This window comes from Sphaeramia orbicularis, chromosome 16, assembly GCF_902148855.1.
Source record: "Sphaeramia orbicularis chromosome 16, fSphaOr1.1, whole genome shotgun sequence".
Taxonomy (NCBI): Eukaryota; Metazoa; Chordata; class Actinopteri; order Kurtiformes; family Apogonidae; genus Sphaeramia; species Sphaeramia orbicularis.
The window spans coordinates 47,715,931-47,738,965 of record NC_043972.1 but is presented as its reverse complement, the minus strand read 5'-3'; the positions used below and the strand labels follow the sequence as shown (position 1 = coordinate 47,738,965).

General features: G+C 39.3%; 3 protein-coding genes across 6 annotated transcripts in view; 1 reads left to right on the top strand and 2 right to left on the bottom strand.

The window, feature by feature from the left end:
* The window catches only part of LOC115435617 (aldehyde dehydrogenase, mitochondrial-like), a 534,672-nt gene that overhangs the window by 44,259 nt on the left and 467,378 nt on the right, over positions 1 to 23,035 (bottom strand). The window lies entirely within an intron of this gene.
* LOC115435619 (zinc finger protein 664-like) overlaps positions 1 to 23,035 on the top strand; it is a 493,117-nt gene that overhangs the window by 38,263 nt on the left and 431,819 nt on the right. The gene's annotated exons all lie outside the window — the stretch shown is intronic.
* LOC115435621 (solute carrier family 43 member 3-like) lies at positions 3,769 to 22,492 on the bottom strand. The gene is made up of 12 exons (XM_030158158.1): positions 22,401 to 22,492; positions 22,066 to 22,195; positions 18,356 to 18,402; positions 18,175 to 18,251; positions 10,733 to 10,825; positions 10,515 to 10,654; positions 10,205 to 10,284; positions 9,910 to 10,053; positions 8,797 to 8,904; positions 6,099 to 6,285; positions 5,877 to 6,000; positions 3,769 to 4,338 (listed from the first exon to the last, which is right to left on the bottom strand). The coding sequence occupies exons 1-12, from the start codon at positions 22,486 to 22,488 to the stop codon at positions 4,207 to 4,209; spliced, it is 1,350 nt and encodes a 449-aa protein (XP_030014018.1). The 5' UTR covers positions 22,489 to 22,492; the 3' UTR covers positions 3,769 to 4,206.

Sequence of the window (23,035 nt, the reverse complement as noted above, 5' to 3'; positions counted from 1 at the left end):
AATAGTAAGAGCGTGGAAATAAAGTTTAAAATTTGGGACTGATAAAGCTCCTAAATCCTGTCATGTATTTTGATTTTTGAGAGGGCAGGCCGAATCATTTTTCAACATTTTGTCTTGGAGACTTCAAATGTTTAAAAAAATTCAATGGGCTTGAATTTTTGGTCAAATAAAATGGAGTTTTCGTTAATGTTCAGGGGATCAAAATGCATTCAAAGTGGCAAGAGAATAAAAATAATAACGTAACCAGGCAGTTTTAATAGGCCTTCACCGGCTTGGGCCAGGCTTGGGCTTAATAATACCAATTCTACCAGTAATAGGTGGTGGGCCAAGTCAGTCTATTTCGTTCTATTCTAGAGTTGATCGATGCCTCTTCGCTGTGAAGCTGATTTTCTCAAAATAAATTGCTATAGTTGACCGTTTGCTCCATAAAGAATAGTATACATTTCTTTATGAGCAAAAGTGTGTCAGGATAAGATCCAATCAGAATTCATGTTGTTACCTCGTGTAGTTATTTTGGCCAATCGCGTAATTTGTTGAAAGTGTCTTCGCAAAGCCGTAACATAAACAGTCTACAGATACATTCATCCTCCTGACACAATGATCAGTTATGGCTCACTTTGTAATTACTGAATATATCTTGAATATGTGCATATTGTTGTGGTTATTTTCATAGGCTACAGACTGTGAGCCATGCTTTCACTTGAATGTGTTATGATGGTGACAACAATAGCCACGAAATGTGTTACTCTGTACAGTGAGTTAGCTGATAGCTCAAGTGCAAACTCTAGAAAATGAAATGAAATAGTCAAAAGCATGAACTTAATACGGTTTTTTATCCTTCCTTACCATTGTCATAGTTGCCAGAACAGTACAAACAAGCAAAGTAAAGCCAAGCACCATGTAGTATGATGGAGAAGAACCCTGATTCTTGCGACCAGAACACTTGGTTTTGGGTCATAGCTTGGCAAGGCACATTTGAAAGACTTTCTCTTCTCCTTTTCCTGTTACTGTCAATAACATTTTGATTCTTCTCACATATTAGGCAACCAGCTAGGAGCAGAAGTGATGCTCTCCTCACAGAATCCTAACCTTTGCACAAACCTTGCCCAGCTGGTCTTAGAAAAGGGGGAGATGGGGCTTTTCTTATTTGGGACTAGATGCATACACACTGTAAAAAAAATCTGTAATTTAACAGAATTTTTATTATTTATTTTACACATTTTTCCTGTATTTTTAAGTTACAGGAAAATATCAATGAAATAAAAAAAAAATAGACTGTGATTTTGTATGTCAAATGTAAAATAACATGAAAAAACTGTAACTGTGAATAAGCATAAAATTTCCATTATTTAAAAGAATTTTTTTTCACAGAAAAATACAGTTAAAATACATTTGCAAATGTATCGTACACAGCAAATTCTGGTCTTTGGAATAAACTCCATGTGAGTTAAAATCAACTCTATTTAAGTATACATGTGAGACCATTAAAAAACACTCTAGAGCAGGGTTAAAGTAACTCTTTTCAGAGAGTTGATCTTTTAACTCTTTTCAGGAGTTAAAATTTAACTCTTCTGGGAGTTACAAAAACACTGAACAGAAATATACGCATTATGATACTGACAGAGCTGACAGAAAAGTTCCTTCCAGCCTAATAAATAGCCTTGTTTCAGAAGTAAAATGGTACTTATACGACGTCTCATATGACGTCCATGAGCACACTGGTCTTCTCTGTTGCTCTGTCCAGAAATCAACACCCATTATAATGTTCAGTCATGCTCCTCAACACCTGGTAAATGTACCCCGAAAAATGACACCATCAAAGACACAAGCTGGAGTTAAACTTACAGAATGAACTCTGAAATTTAACTCTTTCACTCTTTTTTACCTAACTCCAGATTATTTTACTCCACAAATTTGCTGTGTAATTTCACAAATATTTATTTTCTATTTATGAGATTAAACTGTTAATTTAAAGTTTAATACTGTAAAAAAAAAAAAAAAAAAAAAAAAAGATTAAATTACTAACAATTAACCGTAAAAGAAGTATTTGTTCTGTAAGTTTAACAAGACTTGTTTGTTAATTGACAAATATCTTGTGTAATTACAGGGGTTTTCACAACAAAAATGTTGAATAAGTGTGTTTTTGTGAATTTATAAGCACTGATAAACAGTCAAAATACAGTTTTTATCAGTGGATTGTACAACTTAGTCTCATTGAAAAGTATGTCATTCAAACACAACACTTGACATATTCTTAAATTAGCAGTAGAATATTGTAAATATAAATGGTTGGTTATCTGTATTATGACAGTTTTTAAAAGTAAAGATAATGTTGTGGTTTGTTTGCCGCATTGCATTGTGGGTATTGGGCATGTTGTTGATTATGTGTTCTTTTTATGTGCAGGGGTTCCGCAGGGTTGTTAGTGGTGTTAGTGTAAATTTGGGGTTAATATGTGTCTGGTAATGTTTATTGGCCTTTTTGTTTGTTTTTGCCTTTTTGTTCAGGCGCACCATGAGTGGAAGCCATAGGCTGAACAATGCCTTTCCTGTTCATCCAAGGTAATTGTGTTAAATTCAAGGTCAAGCATTTAACTTATTAGACAAAAAACATATCCTGTAGTACTTAAAGATGTACTGTTGCTGAGATGTTAGTGTCTTAAGTCCTGTGTGACTATATGTCAAAATTGTACTTCTTTTATAAGAAGTTTCTGAAGAAAACAAAATTGAATGCGGCATAACCTATAAATATAGTGTTTATACTATATATTAACTTAAATTAATGGTAAATTGTTGGTATTAAAATCCACACAACTAGTTTATTTACAGTTAATTGACAGGTTTTGAAAGATAAATCAAATGTTTATATGTGTGGTATATAATTTTATGTTTTTTGTTGTTGTTTTTTTTTTTACAGTGCAGCACTTCCTTTTCAATAATGCTAGTGGAGCAGGGTTGGTTATGCTTCCTTGAATGTACCTGATCTTCTGTGGTGCTCTAACAGATTCAGTGTAACTGGAGCAGCTGTTGTTAGATTGAATGGTAGTGGGTGGGACAGGGACATGTCCCCATGTCTGGGGTCCCTTAACTGTGTGCAACGTTTGCCTGTGATGGAGAGACAGAGGTATGTGGTGTTGCCCTTGTGTGTAATTGTCTATTGCGTTCTGAAATGTATTTATTATTTTAATGCCTGTTTTTTTCATTTTTTATCATTATGCATATTGCATTATTACTTTAATGCCTTAAGTTTTTTGTAAATGCTGATATATGTTGTGCCTTACCAGGTCCTGCCGTCTCTACGAGAAATTGTATTTTTTGCAATAATAAAAAAAACCCTAAACTGTCTATTGTGTTGATGAATACTTGAATGTTGAGTGATTGCTGTGGGTGCTTTCATTAAGTGTGTTGTGTAGGTTACAATGCATTGATTGAGAGGAGGGGCACATGAGTTATTCATCAAACAAGATGTAATTTATCTGAATAATCTGTGAAGTCAAAAATCATACAACTTGCATACATGCACACACACACACATACATACATACGTACACATGTATATGGATACATACATATACACACACATACACATACATACAACCGTTAGATACAACATACTATCTACATAACCTACTGCCTTTTCAAGCATTCATACCATACCTTCGTGATATACCATCGTATCAGAAAACAGTACTAAAATGCAAAGCTAATCTGTTTGATCTGCTTGGATACTGTCTGTCTCATCTGGCAGATCAGTTCCAAGTACATCCCAACAAAAGATTTTCCAATCAACACACTGTTTTAGATGATAGCAAAGGCATGGTGTTAACAGAAGACAGAAGTGAGAGGCAACCTGAGTTGTTTACTTCCTGGTTGTCCATGAAACTTAACACAAATCACTCATTATCATTTAGCTGTCCTGCAGGTTTGCCTGCTCAAAATTAAGAGTTTTAAAAAGAGTATATTTAATGTTGGTGCGCAAGGCAATGAAGGAAACAGTTTCTATGGAGTTTGAATGATTTTTTTACTATATCATCATTCAAAGAAATCACACACAGCTTCCTGGTATTGCTCAAAAACAAGATATTGGGGTCTGGCCCACCACCTGAAAGAAGAAGATTCCACACTTACAATTACACTTGCACCACACCAGCAAATAAAATGGTTAGTCAAGCCCTTGAAACTGTATTTTTAAAAACATTTAGTTTCGTTTCACAGATGGGTATTCGTTGGTTGGTTGATTGGTTGGTTGGTTGGTTGTGAAGCAAGACTACGACAATGCAGGTAGACAGAGAGTGGATGGATGAAGGCGAACATGATGAGCAGCGTTAGGGCGATGTTCACCTGCAAAGGAAAGGAAGAAATTTAAATATTTGTATTCAGTATTTCTTGAAGCTGATAAAACAGGGATTAATAGTTTCCTTATGCCGCGTTTCCACTACATGGAACCGCCTCGACTCGGCTCAGCTCGACTCAACTCGGGTACCAGGTACTATTCCTGGAGACCGTTTCCATTACAGGATACTACCAACTTTACAGTACGTGGACGTCATAGCGATGTGGTGCATTACTTCCGTGTCGTCTGCTCAGAGAGTTGCTGATAAACTCACTCATTGCGTATTGTCTCATCAAGCTCATGCTGAATTTTTACGTCAGCCACCAAAGAATGAATGTCCTCGACCGACCATGGTGTAGTTTTGCGGGTTGTCATCATTTTTAACCTACCACTATATTTACTGTAAACCAGTGACGTGCAGTGGGGTTCATGGCTGGGGAGGCACTGACTCTTTCAGAGCCAGATCTACAAATATATGGTGGCCTGAGAAACTGGAATAGAGAGAGTGAGCCAAAGGAATGGCCTGGGTGTATGGGCTCTGCATCAAGTCAGCATAGGTAGACTGGCAGGAAGTCAACAGGAAACCTTCAAAAAGAGCCATTTCAAACTAAAAATAAAAAAAGTTTATGGTCTTACCTTTATTTGTACATGAAATCCATCCATTCTCAGCTCAGAAATGTAATCCTCCATTTTTGATGAGGTGAATTAAAGTGTATAAAAAAACCCGAAGATTATAAGCGCATGAATCTGTGGACTCACAGGCGCCATCTATCATGAGGCAGGGGTACTGTTTGCCTCCCCTAGTGATTTTTTCACTGCGGTTTTATGATTAATCTGCGAGCCTAAACACATTACAGAAATACATTCCATACGTTATGCAGATTATGGAAGGATAGAGCATATAATCAGAGTGTTTGAAAGCATTTTAACTGCGATATACAGAGGGACAGCGACACAATATTTTCATCGAGTACCAGAAGAGTTCATGAGGGGAGGAGACAATTCTCCTGGAGGCACAGCACAGCGCTGCCTCACAACGCATCTCCTCCCTGTATTTGAACGGAGCATGCGGAAATTCTGCTATTCTAATTGACAAAAAAAATAATAATAATAATAACAATAGTGGATTCGAACAGAAAATGAGTTTATAGGACATACCATCTGACAACTATCAACATTTATTATATTTTATAGTTAACTTTTTTTTCTTTTCAAGATTGACAAGGGAGGCTCTGCCTCCCCTGCCTCCTCTGACTGCACGTCACTGCTGTAAACTTCCGCATCTGTTTTTTGTAAAAGGGCGGGTCACAGAGACAACTCTCTGACCAATCAGTGGTCTGCAGTGTTTACACATCACGTTCTAGTATCTGTTCCCCAGTCTTGGAACCTCCGCGGAGGTGATACCAAAAAACTAGTACTGGGTACCAGATTCCAGGTCCTTTTTAGTGATGGAAATGCAAAAAGGCTGAGTCGAGTCGAGCTGAGTCGAGTCAAGTCGAGTCAAGTCAGTACCACGTAGTGGAAACACAGTATCAGATGTACTCACATATAAAGGGTCTCCATCAAAGACATTTTCCACAAGGATAAAGCAGGCATATTGCAGCAGAGAAACCAGTCCAGCCACAGCCATAAGGAAGCCGTACAACTTCCCAAAGTGGCATGATGGGAAACTACAAATACACGCATGCCAAATATTCATTTCTATTTGAACAATGCTATGTAAGGAGATGTGTACCCACGTAGAACTGTATGTGTGTTTGGTACTCACGCCATAGTGATGAAGGCTGCTAGGCCACTGTAGAGAAAGGAGCGGGTGATCACCTGTAGGACGAAGCTCAAGTACTGAAGAGGCAGGATGGGGATGGTGGCGCAAATTGAGAATAATATACAGAGCAGAGGCGTCAGGAAAAGAGAAAGCACTGAAGCCCGGAGATCGGCGTCACGTTCACTCTCTCCTGCAAACACACATTTTAAAATGTAAATCAAAGCCAAACTTTGATGTGAACAAAACATGATGTGTGGACACAGATGGAATAGAGCATGTACAGGTTTTAATTTGACTAAATGCTGCATTACATTTCACTACATGAACAGATGATTCACCCTAGTGTCAAGGCAGAATACGTTTTTTTTTTTTCCCTCTCTATTCAGCGATATTAAATTAAAAGGCATAGATATGTCCACAAATACTGTCTGCTGGAATAGAGTAGAATAAAACATTTTCAGAATATTCATGCTTAACTCTACCACATTTCCTTCTAAAGTACACTTAATCACTCAGTTTTTTTGTGAGGAAATACAGTAAATTCAGTTCAACATCAACCATTGTTCATAATGTCCATATTGTTGCCCCTTTGACACAGGACAGGCCTGTTTATGATTAGAGAAGGTAATGCAATTTTATGTAATTTTTTATCCATATTTTAAAATGAATATGTCACATCAGCTCCCAGACGCTAGTCTGGTTTTGTCTGTTTTGTCTGTCATTTCCTGTTTTATTTTGTTAAGTCCTCCTCATGTGCCATGTCTGGTGTCTTTGCTTCCTGTTCCTAATTTTCCCCACTTGTATGATTACCTTTCCCCGCCCTGATTTGTTACACCTGTGTCCCGTTTTCTTCCCTCCCTCTTGTGTATTTAAGCCCTGTCTTTCCCCTTGTCCTGTGCCAGTTTGTATTCTCCATCGTGTGGTAGTTACCAGCGTTTTTTGGATCCTGTCTGTCTGTTTGCCTGTTTTTGACCCGGATTGCCTTTTCTGTCTCCTGCCTTTTGCCCGACCCTTGTCTGTGCCTCTGCCTCCAACGATTCTACGTGTGTTCGACCTTTCACCTGATTTACTGGTACGTGAGCCTGCCTGTTCCTAATGTCCTGTTGCCTTTCCGTTTGCCTTTCCGTGTATGACCTGGTTCGTTTACTGACTGTCCTCTGCTTTCCCCTAGTCGGGTTACCGATGCGTGTTACCGGCCCGGGCTGTGCGGTCCAGTCTCCGGTCCAGTTCCCGGATCCTGTGAAAAGTCCTGGACTCAGTGTCTTCACGGATCTGCTTATTTGCACTATCAGTGATTTGTCAATGGATATTGTGTTTAATAAACACTGAACTTTCACGTCCGTCTCTGGGTCTTGCAATTGGGTTCAGTTTCCGTACTCAGACCGTTACAGAATATGCAAGTTACTTGCTTACATTTTGAGAGAATACTCAAGGCATAACGGAAGCAAAGTCAATCCACTGCAGGGTATCGGCTCGACCCAACTTGACTCGACTCAACTTGGCCTTTTTGCATTTCCATTACGAAAAAGGACCTGGAATCTGGTACCCGGTACTAGTTTTTTGGAATCACCTTCGCCAAGGTTCCAGGACTGGGGACCAGATACTAAAACGTGACATGTAAACACTGCAGACCACTGATTGGTCAGAGTCGTCTCTGTGACCCGCTGCTTTACAAAAAAACAGATGTGGAAGTTTCCAGTAAAAATAGCAGTAGGTTAATCCACATGACAGCCCACAAAACTACACCATGGTTTGTCGAGGAGGTTCAGACGTAAAAATTCAGCATGATCTTGACGAGACAACACGCAACGAGCGAGTTTATCAGCAACTCTCTGAGCAGACGACATGGAAGTAACGCGCTGCATTGCTATGACGTCCAGGTACTGTAAAGTCGGTAGTATCCTGTGATGGAAACGGTCTCCAGAAATAGGACCTGGTACCTGAGTCAAGTCGAGTTGAGCCAGTTCCACGTAGTGGAAATGCAGCATAACTGTAAAAACTTGTACCAAATGAATACATTTGTTTAAAAAAGGTGAAATTTTCAATAAAACACATCAAATGCTTTAGTGGAATCTGATCTTTGAACTATTCAATAGTAAATAGTTGTCACAGAACAGCATTGTTCTGAATATTATCATCAATTTGGTACAGTAGGACAGACTAACAGTGCAGTTACAGTTTAATACATTTCCTCTGTTTTCTAATGCATACACTGTAACAGAACCACTGTTCTTCTGTTATTGGATTTTACACCCATCACCGAATTAAAAGAAAGCAAATGTTTTAGTAGGTCATTTCCTTCCCACACAGTACTGTAATTTCCGGTCTATAAGCCAAACGCTGTGAATCCGCGGCTCAAAAAGGATGCGGCTAATTTATGTTTTCTTTATGGCTAACGATCGATCCGGTTGTCGAAGAAGGAAATAGAGCTGCTGCACGTAAGCTTGACATCAATGAATTGATGGTGAGATGTTGGAGACGGGGTGAGTGCGGCTTATAGTCCGGAAAGTACAGTATCTATTAAGCCAATGGCATACAATATACTTCGTCTGATCTGACAACAAAAAGTAGATGTTCTGTTTTGAGGCTTCAGTTAGTAATGACAGATGATTTCTGATTTTCTTACTGGTCATACATAGAATCAGATGCATGCTGGGAGCCTGAGTCCACGGTCAGGTGTAGATCATGATATGTTCATTACCTGCAGCCCGAGGTTTGCCTTTGTGTCTGTCCATGATGAAACCATTCCAGGGAGAACACAGCACCCCACACAGCTGAGTGAGAGCAAACACAGTGGTGTAGTGACTGACTGCAGGGAAACACAAGCACATACAAGAGTTTTACATGAAAACCTTCGACTATTAAAAAGTTTGGTTCAGAACTTGAAAATACACACCGTTCCTCTGCAGCTGTCTCATCCTAAATCCAAATAAATAGACTATATACGTGACCCAAAGCTGCTTTATGCTGTAATGTCACTGATGAATTAAAAAGTAACTACACATTAATGTTGCTGGCTACAATATCCCTTTTCCATATCTTGCAGAAACTATATTAACATCTTGTCAGTTAAAAAAGTTACCAAACTTTTCAAGGGATTCCCAAATGTTTGCATTCTGTATGTCTTCTGTCTCAGGTAGCACCGTCTTGTTTTCATTGTTTTGACTTCTAGATTATTATTACCTCAAGGGTACAACAGGACAGTATGTGGAATTTGGAGTTGGATTTCAGATGACTTACCATTGCTAATGCGAACTGCTCTATACTGTTCTTGGATAATCACTGCTCATGCTAATTGCTAACTTCATTGTTCTCAAATCAAAAGAATATGATCAGGGACAGGGAAAATTACCAAGCCATTAATATTATTTCATATTGTCGTATCATGCATTTGAAGTTAAAAATAAAATTAATATGTTAAATTTGTAAAAATAAAAAGAAGACTGGCCTGTGTATTTACATATCATCTAGAATTATTGTGGATTCTACATTTTCATGTTTTAATGTTGTCTCACCCTTCTTTGCAACTCTGTGGATGATGTATCTTAACATTTGTTATAATTACCTGGCTATTCAGTTATCTCGTCAGATCCACGCCAAATTAAAAATAAATGAGTAAAGTACATTTTAACTGCAAATGCTAATTACTGAGTTTGTCATTTTGTCAGCCTAATGTTTCAAGGTGACAAAACAGGCAACTGTGATTATTGTATATTGTCAAAGTGTATTTCATTGTATAATTTAGTGACTTAAATTCATCCATTTCTTTGAGAAAAGTTTGCATTAAATAACAGATGGGATGATGTGTGTTTACCCAGTGAATGGTCTCCATCAGCCAGTCTCTGCAGCATGGGGTTGAGGGTGCCAATGAACAGGTAATTTCTGAGTTGCATCACTGACAACCAGACCATGGCACAAAAAGAGAACCTGGACAGCAAACACTCACGGAAACTCTTCTCTGAGAGACCATGAGAGATGATAGAGATGGAAAGAACAAAACTACAGGATACCTGTGTTTTAGTTGATGAAAATGTGCTGTTAATGTGATCACTCACAAGTCTTTTGATTATGTTTAGCACTAATACATGATGCATTATCACATCACACACCTTGGTTCAAAATGTTGTTCCTGTTACTGGTCCCCTCTGTCTGCCCAGCACTTGCACTGTTTGATTCACCACAGATTATCCTGTCAAAGCTCAAAGGTTAAAACAGTGTTAGGAAGTTTTCCTCATTTCTATTCAATTCATAATTTATAGGTATATATTTCTTATTGTACTGTAGTATTTGTCAAACAAAATCATCCAAGCAAAAGTGAAAATCAGAAAACATTCTCTAAAACATTTCCATTCATTTAGTTTAACAGGGATAGTTAATGTCAAATCACATGATCTTATCCATCAAATACAGAACAGTTACCCATATGTGTAGTGTTCAGGCAGTGGGTAAGGAATTAAGGTTCTGGGCATCAGGAACAAAGTTCTAAGCAGGTGAATGACACTGCAGGCGGATAAGAAGAGGAAGGAGGCATAGAGGGAGATGCCAGCCGTATACAACACCTAAAAATGACAGGGTGGTGATTAACATATGAGATGTAAATCTTTCCTTTATGAGGGTCATGTGTGAATGTTCGTAACCTTGATTATGAGGAAGAGTGCAGCTGAGGAGCCATAAGCCCCACTGTAGAGAGTGATGACAGTGGACCGACGTGAACGAAACAAGTTCCCAACCTTAAGGAGAAAAAAAGAAATAAATCATGTGTGTGTATATATATATATATATATATATATATATATATATATATATATATATATATATATATATGTATGTATGTATGTATATATATAAAACGACAGAATAGCGACTGGGTAGCTCAGTGGTTTACACCACTGACTTTGGGGGCAAATCCCGGCAGGAGCAAAGCATGGATCCAGGTGGGCCGTTGGGCAAGGCCCTTTACGCTATACCTCAGAAGGAATCAGGCCCGGACTGGGTAATCGGGAGGACCGGGACAATTCCCGGTGGGCCGGTATAATATTTAGGCCGCAAGGGCCAGAGTTCACTTTAAATATTTATTTATTTATTTATTTATTTTTGGGCAGGGGGGGTTCACTCATAGCACTGGGTTGATCACGTAAACTGCAACCGCTGTTCCTGGGCCCCACCCCCTCTACTAGCAAGCAGACGCAGACGCACCGTGACCTGCCGTAATCTGTCCTTGCATACAGTTAGTAGCTCTATACTGTAGCTGTGGAGCATATACGATCTGTGCTCTGTAGGCTGTCGATGGTCAGCTGTGTTTGCTTTTTGAAACATAGATAATAGAAAGAGCAAGGGTGGTGTGGAGAAGCAAGAATTAAAGAGAGGAAAGCTCTGGAAGCAAACGCAGCCAAATGTGCCAAAATCTGCAACTTTTTCACAAAAACGACCTCCCGGTTGGAAACAACTAATGAGGACAATGAACCGGGTAAACCACCTTTCAAGTTAGTTAATTATCTTGTCAGTGAATTGTGTGGCATTGTGGCGTGTGTCATAACGTTATGCCATTTAAATAATAGTATGATGTGACGCCACATAACTGGGAAACTTTGCCTTGTAGCTCCTCAGAGTCAGAAAGCAGATCCAGCAGCAGACACCAGCCATGAGCCCACAAGTCCAGAGTGGGCAGGTAGGACTGCTCAGAGAGGGAAGATAATTAGAATAAATAGGCTCCAATGAAGAGTATGGTGTAGGCCTGTTCAATATGAAAGGTGCTCTGAGATGCTCCAGGATTCAGCACTACATGAATGAAACTGACACCAAGGCTTTGAAAATAGAAGATTTGTGCTGAGAATTATGACCATTTTTAAAATGTGCTTTAGTGTCAGAAGCAGAGCCAGGAGCCAGTAGTGATGAGGGGATTGTTTCTGTCAGTATGGAAGGAAAAGGTGAGCTGTTGGAACAGACTGTGTGAACAAGCATTAGTTCCAGGAAAACCACTTTCTATACCCAAACGATAGTCCTGACCTGGTTTATTTTTTTATTATTAAAAGTGAGACAGTAAATACACAAAGCCCACAACTGAAAGGCAATAGTATAAAGTAATATTAAATAAACCTGCATATTTTGCCAATGTAAATATCTGAATTGGTTAAGTAAGTCCAAATGTCTGTAGATATTATTTTTTATTGTGATCCAGGTGCAGGCGAGTCTAGGAAACTGGAGGAAGTGTGAAAGGGAGAGCAGAGTCTACTGATGACAGAGGAGCAGCTCAGCAGCACAACCCTGAACCACTAGGCACAAATGACACAGATGAAGATGAGTCTGTTGTTAGCTTTGACTGCTTTGCTCGCCCTCAGTCACAGGATATACAGACATTTTTTTCTAATCATCCTCGTCAAAGCCCTAATATCACTATAGCAAAAGTTTTCAATAGCAAAGATGGAACAAACCGCAAGCAAGTTGTGATGGAAATCTTTTGTTGCAGAGGACACAAAAATGCTAGTTATTAGAAAGTGCAGCAAGCTTTATTTTTTGTATTATTTTTTATTTAATATTTTTATATATTCTTTTATTTCATTTCAAACATTTTAAAGGTTTGAAAAATGTTAAGACTTTTAAGAACAAAAATATAGATTCTGTTATTGTTGTGTTGTGAGGAATAATAATGTTGGAGATGTGGATGTGCACTCACTGTTGAAATAAATCCACATTGTGAAGCAACCTTTACTTGCGCTGAATTGGAAATATTTTAGAAAATACACAGAATTACAAGGCTTTGCAGAACAGTGTGTAGACCTAACATGTAAGGTTATAATTCCATGATTTTAATAATAATCAGTCGTGATCTAAAGTGGGCCGGTCTGAGGTATTAAACTCCAGGGCTGAAAATAAGCCTCAGTCTGGTCCTGGAAGGAATGTTACAATAAATGAAAGAGTCTAACTGGCTTGGATGCCGCCCGGCACAACAAGGTCCACGTCAGGTGTTGGGAAACCAGGACATCCTGATGTCAAATTGGCTACTGGAACAAGACACTCATGGAGCAGAGCAAAGAACATGATACTGATGGAGTGTTACTATGGGAGCAATCCCAGTGAGAGAGGGTACATGCAGAGGATGTGGGAGAAATGGTTGTTTCAAAACCTCACATCCTCACTGACTAAGAAACAGTGCTTAGCTCAGTGTTCGAATATCCACAATAAGAAGTTTCTATCACAGCTAGAGATTGATGAGGTACAGCGTTGTACCTCATCCACGGTACAAAGATGCAACGGCAAGGGGTAGCCAGGACAACAGGTCACCATCACCCCCAAATATGGAGATTAGGTACCAAGCCCCAAAGACAGACAGACTGAATACAAGGGCAGCTTACCTGAGAGAGAGAATCATGAAGTCCTGGAGGAACTCAACTACCTCCTTGCTGAACAACAAAGTACCAGACCTACTGGAAGACTTGAACACCACACTCCTAACTATCCCTACCACTGATGTATGCAGCAGCAACAGTCATCCTAGAGATGCTTGGCTACAAGATTAACAGCATGAGTAGTAGCCAGAAGGAGCGAATTGCCCCATGGAGGAGAAGGCTGGAGGCAAAGATTGTGGTGGCACGGAGAGAAGTCAGCCTTCTAATGCTGTGTTTCCACTATATGGTATTGGCTCGACTCGACCTACTCAGCCTTTTTGCATTTCCATTACGAAAAAGGACCTGGAATCTGGTACCCAGTACTAGTTTTTTGGTATCACCTCCGCCGAGGTTCCAGGACTGGGGACCAGATACTAAAATGTGACGTGTGAACACTGCAGACCACTGACTGGTCAGAGAGTCGTCTCTGTGACCCGCTGTTTTACAAAAAACAGATGCGGAAGGTGACAGTAAATACAGCGGTAGGTTAATCCACATGATGTCAGCCCACAAAACTACACCATGGTTTGTCAAGGAGGTTCAGACATAAAAATTCAGCATGACCTTGACGAGACAACACGCAACAAGCGACTTTATCAGCAACTCTCTGAGCAGACAACACGGAAGTAACGTGCTGCATCGCTATGACATCCAGGTACTGTAAAGTCGGTAGTATCCTATAATGGAAACGGTCTCCAGGAATAGGACCTGTTACCTGAGTCAAGCAGAGCCGAGTCGAGCCGGTTCCACGTAGTGGAAACGCAACAGAACTAAGCAGAGGTGTGAGTGAATGTTGGGAAACCACCCAGAGTGGCTAACCCAGGGTTGGACAGTCCTCATAATGAAGGATCCCTAGAAGGGAACAATGCCATCCAACTGTTGGCCTATAACCTGCCTCAGCACAGCATGGAAGCTCCTATCAGGCATCATAGCAGCTAAGATGAGTAGGCACATGGAGCAATACATGAGCAGAGCACAGAAAGGAACAGGCAATAACACCAGAGGAGCCAAATGCCAGCTACTGGTTGACAGGACAACTGCCCGAGACTGCAAGACGAGGAACACCATTCTGTGCACTGCCTGGACTGACTACAAGAAATCCTATGACTCAATGCCACATACATGGTACTGGAGTGCCTAAAGCTGTATAACATCAACAGGACACTACGAGAGTTCATCCAGAACTCGATGAGGCTGTGGAACACGACTCTGGAGGCCAACTCAAAACCAATTACGCAGATGAGCATCAGAAGCGGCATATATCAAGGAGATGCTCTGTCCCCCCTGCTGTTCTGCATAGGCCTAAACCCCCTCAGCCAGATCATCACAAAGAGTGGTTTCGGGCACCGATTCCAAAGTGGAACAACAGTCAGCCATCTCCTCTACATGGATGACATCAAGCTGTATGCCAAGAATGAGCGTGACATTGACTCTCTGATACACCTCACTCGGATATACAGCAAAGACAGTGGGATGTCATTTGGACTAGATAAATGTGGGCGGATGGTCTCTAGAAGAGGAAAGGTGATCACAGCTGAAGGGGTTGAACTACCTGAAGGGAACATGACAGACGTGCAGGACAGTTACAAATACCTGGGGATCTCACAGGCAAATGGCAATCAGGAGGAGGCAGCTCAGAGGTTAGCCACAGCCAAAAACCTACAGAGGGTAAGACATGTCTTGAAAAGTTAGCTGAACTGCAAAAATAAGATCCAGGCCATTAGGCACTAGGGGCAGTGACCCCCAAGCTGAGAGCATGGCTCCAGCAGATACCAGGAACAACATCAGAGATCTCTGTCCAAAAGAGCACAGTCCAAGGAACAGCTAAGATCCAGCACAGAACCCTCAGGCTCCCAGGACCATTGTCTGAAGGAGACACCGCCCAGGCGGGCGAGGAAAAAAAAAAAAGAAGAAGAAGAAGAAGAAGAAGGAATATATATATATATATATATATATATATATATATATATATATATATATATATATATATATATATATATATACACACACACACACACACATACATACGTCCAGGCCCGGACTGGCTAATCGGGAGGACCGGGACAATTCCCGGTGGGCCAGTATAATATTTAGGCCGCGAGGGCCGGAGTTCACTTTAAATATGTATTTAATATTTTATTTATTTATTTTTTGGGGGCCGGTGTTCAGTCATAGCACTGGGTTGATCAAGTAATCTGCAACCGCTGTTCCTGGGCCACACCCCCTCTACGAGCAAACTGTTTGTTTTCTTCCTTTTTTTTGCGGACACACCCTGACCTGACGTAACATGTCCGTGCAAACGGTTAGTAGCTCTGTACTGTAGCTGTGGAGCGTAAACAGTCTGTGCTCTGTCGGCTGTGGATGGTCAGCTGTGTTTGCTGTTTTAATAGAAAGAACAAGGGCGGCACAGAGAAGGCAAGAATTAAAAAGAGGAAAGCTCTGGAAGCAAACGCAGCCAAATGTGCCAAAATCTGCAACTTTTTCACAAAAACGACCTCCCGGTTGGAAACAACTAATGAGGACGATGAACCGGGTAAACCACCTTTCAAGCTAGTTAATTATCGAGTCAGTGAATTGTGTGGCATTGTGGCATGGAACATAACATTATGCAATTTGAATAATAGTATGATGCGATGCCACATAACTGGGAAACTTTGTCTTGTAGCTCCTCAGAGTCAGAAAGCAGATCCAGCAGCAGACACCAGCCATGAGCCCACAAGTCCAGAGTGGGCAGGTAGGACTGCTCAGAGAGGGAAGATTATTAATAAATAGGCTCCAATGAAGAGTATGGTGTAGGCCTGTTCTATATGAAAGGGGCTCTGAGATGCTCCAGGATTCAGAACTACATGAATGAAACTGACACCAAGACTTTGCAAAATAGAAGATTTGTGCTGAGAATTATGAGCATTTTTAAAATGTGCTTTAGTGTCAGAAGCAGAGCCAGGAGCCAGTAGTGATGAGGGGATTGTTCCTGTCAGGATGGAAGGAAAAGGTGAGCTGTTGGAACAGACTGTGTGAACAAGCATTAGTTCCACTAAAACCTCTTTCTATACCCAAACCATAGTACTGACCTGTTTTAATTTTTATTATTAAAAGTGAGACAGTAAATACACAAAGCCCACAACTGAAAGGCAATAGCATAATGTAATATTAAATAAGCCTGCATATTTTGCCAATGTAAATATCTTAATTAGTTAAGTAAGTCAAAATGTCTGTAGATATTTTTTATTGTGATACAGGTGCAGGTGAGTCTAGAGAAACTGGAGGAAGTGTGAAAGGGAGAGCAGAGTCTACTGATGACAGAGGAGCAGCTCAGCAGCACAACCCTGAACCACTAGTCACAAATGACACAGATGAAGATGAGTCTGTTGTTAGCTTTGACTACTTTGCTTGCCCTCAGTCACAGGATATACAGACATTTTTTTCTTATCATCCTCATCAAACCCTTAATATCACTATAGCAAAAGTTTTCAATAGCAACGATGGAACAAACCGCAAGCAAGTTGTGATGGAAATCTTTTGTTGCAGAGGATACAAAAATAATAGTTAGAAAAAGCAGCAAGCTTTATTTATTTTTTTTATTTATTTTTTTATTCAATATTTTTATATATTCTTTCATTTCATTTCAAACATTTTAAAGGTTTGAAAAATGTTAACACTTATAAGAACAAAAATATAGATTCTGTTATTGTTGTGTTGTGAGGAATAATAATGTTGGTGATGTGGATGTGCACTCACTGTTGAAATAAATCCACATTGTGAAGCAACCTTTACTTGCGCTGAATTGGAAATATTTTAGAAAATACACAGAATTACAAGGTTTGCAGAACAGTGTGTAGACCTAACATGTAAGGTTATAATTCCATGATTTTAATAATAATTGGTCGTGATCTAAAGTGGGCCGGTCTGAGGTATGAAACTCCAGGGCTGAAAATGAGTCTCGGTCCAGCCCTGCATACGTCTGTGTGTGTGTGTGTGACCCCATAAGATTAAAATTAGATTACATAGAATTTAGAAAAGGTTAGTGGTTTATGATCGTGAGAAAAGAGTCCGACAGGCCACAAATCTGACATTTGAAAACCAGTGAAAACAAGATGTGAATGAATTGAGAGATTAGAAAGATTACAGAATTGTTCATCTAGACCAAAATGCTTTTGAGATAATTGCAAAAGGCCTTTTTAGAAGAGGATGCAATTCCACCAAACAACTAACACAACCTCACCTTTGGAAAAATATATCTGAGAGCTTCTGGTTTGGAGATCAACACCTTAAACCCTGGACCATCTGAACAGTTCACAGTAGTTTTATTGATTTGTTGCTAAATAAGGACTTTGTCACAGATGTCAGTAGAGTGTATTCAAAGACAACAAATGACTATGACACTTGACTTGGACTTATTCTTCACTTCTACAAACACCTGCTAAATCGCATGAACAAAAGTCAAACCATGCACCTTAATCTCATAGTTCAGTGATGTGGATGCTCAGAAAGTCATCATTACAGTTATTAAGTTTAATTCACCAGTAGCATCAACTGACAAAAGGAAAAACACCATAATTTGTGGTTTGTGTGCAGTTTAATGATATTGTGGAGTGAGTGGACTGTTGGCCTTGGCAGAGGAAGCAGGATTTTCCTCATTTTGAATTAGAATAAACATCAACTTGTCAATTGATTCTCTGTGTTTGTCTCTTTACCTGCATGTTAGTGATCAGGAACATCGAACCACCCACTGCTATGAATGTAAGAGCTGGGTAGAGCAGGACATACAGGGCTGATGGGAAAATATACAAATGAGTAAAATTAGCTCATAAGAAAGTAATGCCACCACGTATTTTAACAATACAAAGTAAAAAGAGAGCAAAACAGATATTTTACCAGGTGTTGAGAAGGCTATCATCAAAGTACCCGTGGTGTAGAGAATTCTGAAGAGAGAAATTGTGACATAAGTCGTGTCCAAAATATGACGACATGTGGAAACAGTTATTAAATCACTACCAACCCTGAGGCTGCATTTCATCTCAGTGATACTGTGATGAGCTGAGCATTATCATCAGCATTCTTCTCATGAAGACAGTTCAACCTGATGTTTAACTGGTATCCTCATTTATTGTTCACTTAACACAGAGCGGTATTTGTAGCGGCTATTTGTCATCAAAATTAAATCAACTTAAAGGTGACTGAACTTAAGACTATAACATAACTCAAATAACCACTAGATGCACCATGGGTTTGTGGTTTACGCAGTCAAAAATACAATGTCCATACCATAGATGTAAGAAAAAGGTGCAAAATACTAAAGAATGAAAGCAATAACCATGAAAATAAAAAAAAATATAGTCTAAATATTAAACTAACAAAAAGCAAACAAAAAATAAACAATTAGCAAGCAATACTAAATTAGTAAACAAAAAAAGGTAAATTAACTTTAAACAAAAAACTAAACAGACAAATAGCTCCTACAGCATTAAAGAGGGAATATGCTTTCCAGAGTAAAAACAGTGATTTTGTATTACTACTAATACTGTGATTAAGTTGATTTACTAAACTGATTTAAATATTTTAACAGTTGTGATTATGTTTAATGAATGTAAATGACAAGGTTTAGAGTTTAGAGGGGTGGCCATGGCTCAGGATGTAGAGCGGGTCGTCCAATAACTGAAGGGTGTCCTTGGGCAAGACACTTCACCCTCCTTGCCTCCAGTGTCACTCACACTGGTGTATGAATGTGGTGGTCGGAGGGGCCGTTTTGTGCAAATTAGCAGCCACGCTTCCGTCAGTCTGCCCCGGGACAGCTGTGGCTACAAATGTAGTTTACCACCACCAGAATGTGAAAGTGAGAGTGAATGAATAATGGATCAATAATGTAAAGTGCTTTGGGTGCCATGAAAAGCGCTATAAAAATCTAATCCATTATTATTATAGAGTATTTAGAAAGACTTTGATTCTTGAATAATTAACGTGTGATTTATAAAATATGAGAGAAAAATGTTGTATTTCACTAAAGACTATGTTTATGTTTATGTTATGTTTATGTTTACGCATTTGGCAGACGCTTTTTTCCAAAGCGACTTACAGGGGAAAACCAATTAAATCACTCAATCAATCAAATTTTATTTATATAGCGCCAGATCACAAGAAAGTTATCTCTTGACATTTTATATATAGAGTTGGTCAAAACCAGACTCTAAGTCAATTTACAGAAACCCAACAGAAGACTAAAGGGGAAGTACCAAAATAAGGGTTACTTTGGAGTAGTAAGGAACAGAATGTCCTAAAATTTGCAGTACCAGGGGCTTGTTTCTGCGCTCGCTCATTAAATTGTAAAGCCCCACGCAACAAGCGTTATCCCATTTCTGAGTTAGTTGGTTAAAAGTCTGTGCTCACTAAGTTCCACATTACAGGGCTCATTCCAAGATCCGCATTAGAATGAGGATATATTGTTGTAGCTTAATTTCACTTTATTTCTGTCATGTATTTCCTTTAAAATGTTATTTACATTTGAAAAAGAAGATTTTTAACAGAAGTTTGACAATATCTTTGATGATCAGATATCTCCTCTGGACATTTTGCACCGACAAAAACAAATTTACCGTGTGAGGATCGATCCGCTCACCCAATTCTATTGTCTGCATCAATTAATGGATAGCTATAGATTACTTCAGGACATAGTACAGCAGAGGACAGAGCGTGTGTGGCTTTAAAGAGGTGAATGAATGAATGAATGAATGAATGAATAATGAATAAGAGCGGTATGGGGGCAGAGCCAGTGAACCAGTGTGTGTGCATGTGTGTGCGTGTGCATGCGCGCATAATGAGGAATGAGTGAGTGGATGACAGAATGGAGGGGAACGGAGCAGAGTTCAGTTTTTCTGTACAATCTGTTTGTCCTGTTGTTGCCATGGTTACAGCCAACAGTAACTGTTTAGAGTTCTATTAATAAACTCACCAACATGCAATAACTCGTATCATCCTTAGCTGTCCAGCCAGATGCACAATATATGTGTAAATAATTCAGTTCAGTTCAGTTTTATTTATAGATAATATCACAACAAAGTCACCTCACAGGGCTTTACAGAAATTGTTGAATTGGTAAAAAAAAAAAAAAGTCAAGTAATCAGTTAGTAAACAGTCGGTGAAGAAAATTTATCAATGTCCCGGGCATTACCCGTCCTTAGACCCTCCTTCTCTGCAAGGAAAAACTAAAAAAAAAAAAAAAAAACCCAGTGGGAAAAAGGGAAACCTCAGGGAGAACCACAGTAAAGGAGAGATCCACTCCCATGGACGGACAGGCTGTAGATAAGACCAGGACTGACGGACATCCATTCACTGATGTAATTCCAGTCTGTAAGAATGTAGTAGGGTAGAGGTACATGCAGACAACTGAGGGGGTGCATCTAGTCAGATGAGGGTGAGGCAGTCCATCCAGACAGGTGGGGGTAAGGGAGGAGGTCCAGGGTCACAAACAGCCTATAATAATTCTTTATTCTCATAATGATGACAGATGAACAGAAACAGTGGGAGCAGAGGCGTTCACTTTCGTTCGTTCGCCTATAGTTGTAAATAGTGAGCTAACAATGGTTTAGAGAACGCAACGAGCCCACAAAGGGATTTTGTGTTTGTTAAACCTCTGCGTTCACTGACCCATCATTAGCTCACTATTTGAGATGAAGGGTGCGCTAACGGGTGCATTCACTATTTAAGCCAGAAATGAGTCCTGACTGATAAAAACAGGAAACATCTGGATTATGACTAATTGGAGAGATGAAGTAATGGTAAGAACTGAACACGCCTAAAAGACAGATCTTTATAAACTCAAAGTGCTATCACAATCCATAAAAGGCATGACAAACTCTGAAGCTGAAACTGAAGCACTGTGGTACTGTTTATCTTTTAAATGTTCATTGTGGTCGGTTTCAGATGCTGCAGCTCTTTCATAATTCATAGCATGAATGATTGTTTTTTCAGTATTAATTGTCAGCCTTGTAAATCCAAGCTGGACTGACTGTACATATCCTGACCAAGGAAAATAAAATTCTCACTTTGTGCAGTAATCTACACCTGGCTTTTCTGCCTCCGTCTATAATAATATATATTATATAGCCTAAATGTTGTCTAAAATTAACATTTATTTGCACCGTAGTACAGCAAACTATTACATGATCAAAAACAAATTAATTTTAGAAAAAGAAATTCTCTGTTTTTAATGTCTGGGGTCGCCAGAAATTTGTGATAAAATGGGGTCACAAGCCAAAAAAGGTTGGGAACCACTGGGTTAAATTTTCTGTGAAGCTGTTAACCTTTAGAGAGTCAAACGACTACTGAATAAAATAATCAGACAGTGCACATGCATGTACCCAACAAGAAAACACTACTTTCCACCTCTTGTATTTGATACTCCATAATAAAATACAAATTTTATTTTTCAACACAGTTCAATGTTGTGATTTCTTTCCTCTGGACTACCAGTATGCATGGTTCTTGGTCCTCTTCTTGCTAACTTATATGCACATAACTTTAAAAGGATTTTACTCTTTACTATGAAATAATTTACTTTATTTTCATTAAAAAACATATTGTTAACTTACATTCCACCGAGCCGAGCCACAGTAGTGCCAAACTGATCAAGCACAAAACCATTGGAGAAGGTCAGAAAACTTTGTATGACGGAAGCAATGGTGAAAATGAGTGAAAACCATTCATCCTGTTCACCACAATCTGTTAGAGAAAAAAGAAGAGGATTTCAGTTATTGTAAATAACAGTGTGTGGCAATTTAAGAGACAGTGAATATAACGGTTCTTTTTGTACAAGGAAAAATATTTTTTAAACATACATTAAATTTTGCATTGAAATTAATCAAGCATGAATAATTCTACAAAGGTCCAGAATTCTCTGTAGAAGAAATGAGGATGCCCAACTGACCTACGACCTGCGTTACGTTGACATCTGTGATGTCGATATCTGTGATGTTGACATCTGTGATGTCGATATCTGTGATGTTGACACACATCCACTTCAAGTATCCCTCTACCCTGAGGACAAAAACAAGCGATGCCCATCCAAACGCAGCTCCATTGAAGCATAGACACTCCACCAGACCAGTAACAAAGGTGAGCCAGCGACGCACTGGCAAACATTTCTCCAAATATGCCATGATCCTGCACAGGCACAGACGATTCAGTTAGGACTAACAGAGATGGATTCTGTCACTTCACCTACAAAAGAAGGAATGAAAGAGCTATAAAAAAAAAAAAAAAAGTTGATTTATGAGGAATAAAAAGTAAATGCTGACACTAACTTATCCAGAACCTCATTTCTATAAAAGCAGAATCATCCTTCCTATCAGCACTATAATTTATTTTACTAAGTCAAGAATTCTTGAACAGGAAGAAACTGAAAAAACTGAGCAATGTAACATTTTTCACCTTAAAAATGTGACTGAGTCCTGAGTACGCAATTCTTATTCTCAGTGGATCTCTCCAATGCTCTCACAAACCACTGCGTCTCCGTCCTCCTTTATATAGAACAGCTCTTCTTTATTTTTCCCTCCCACCTAG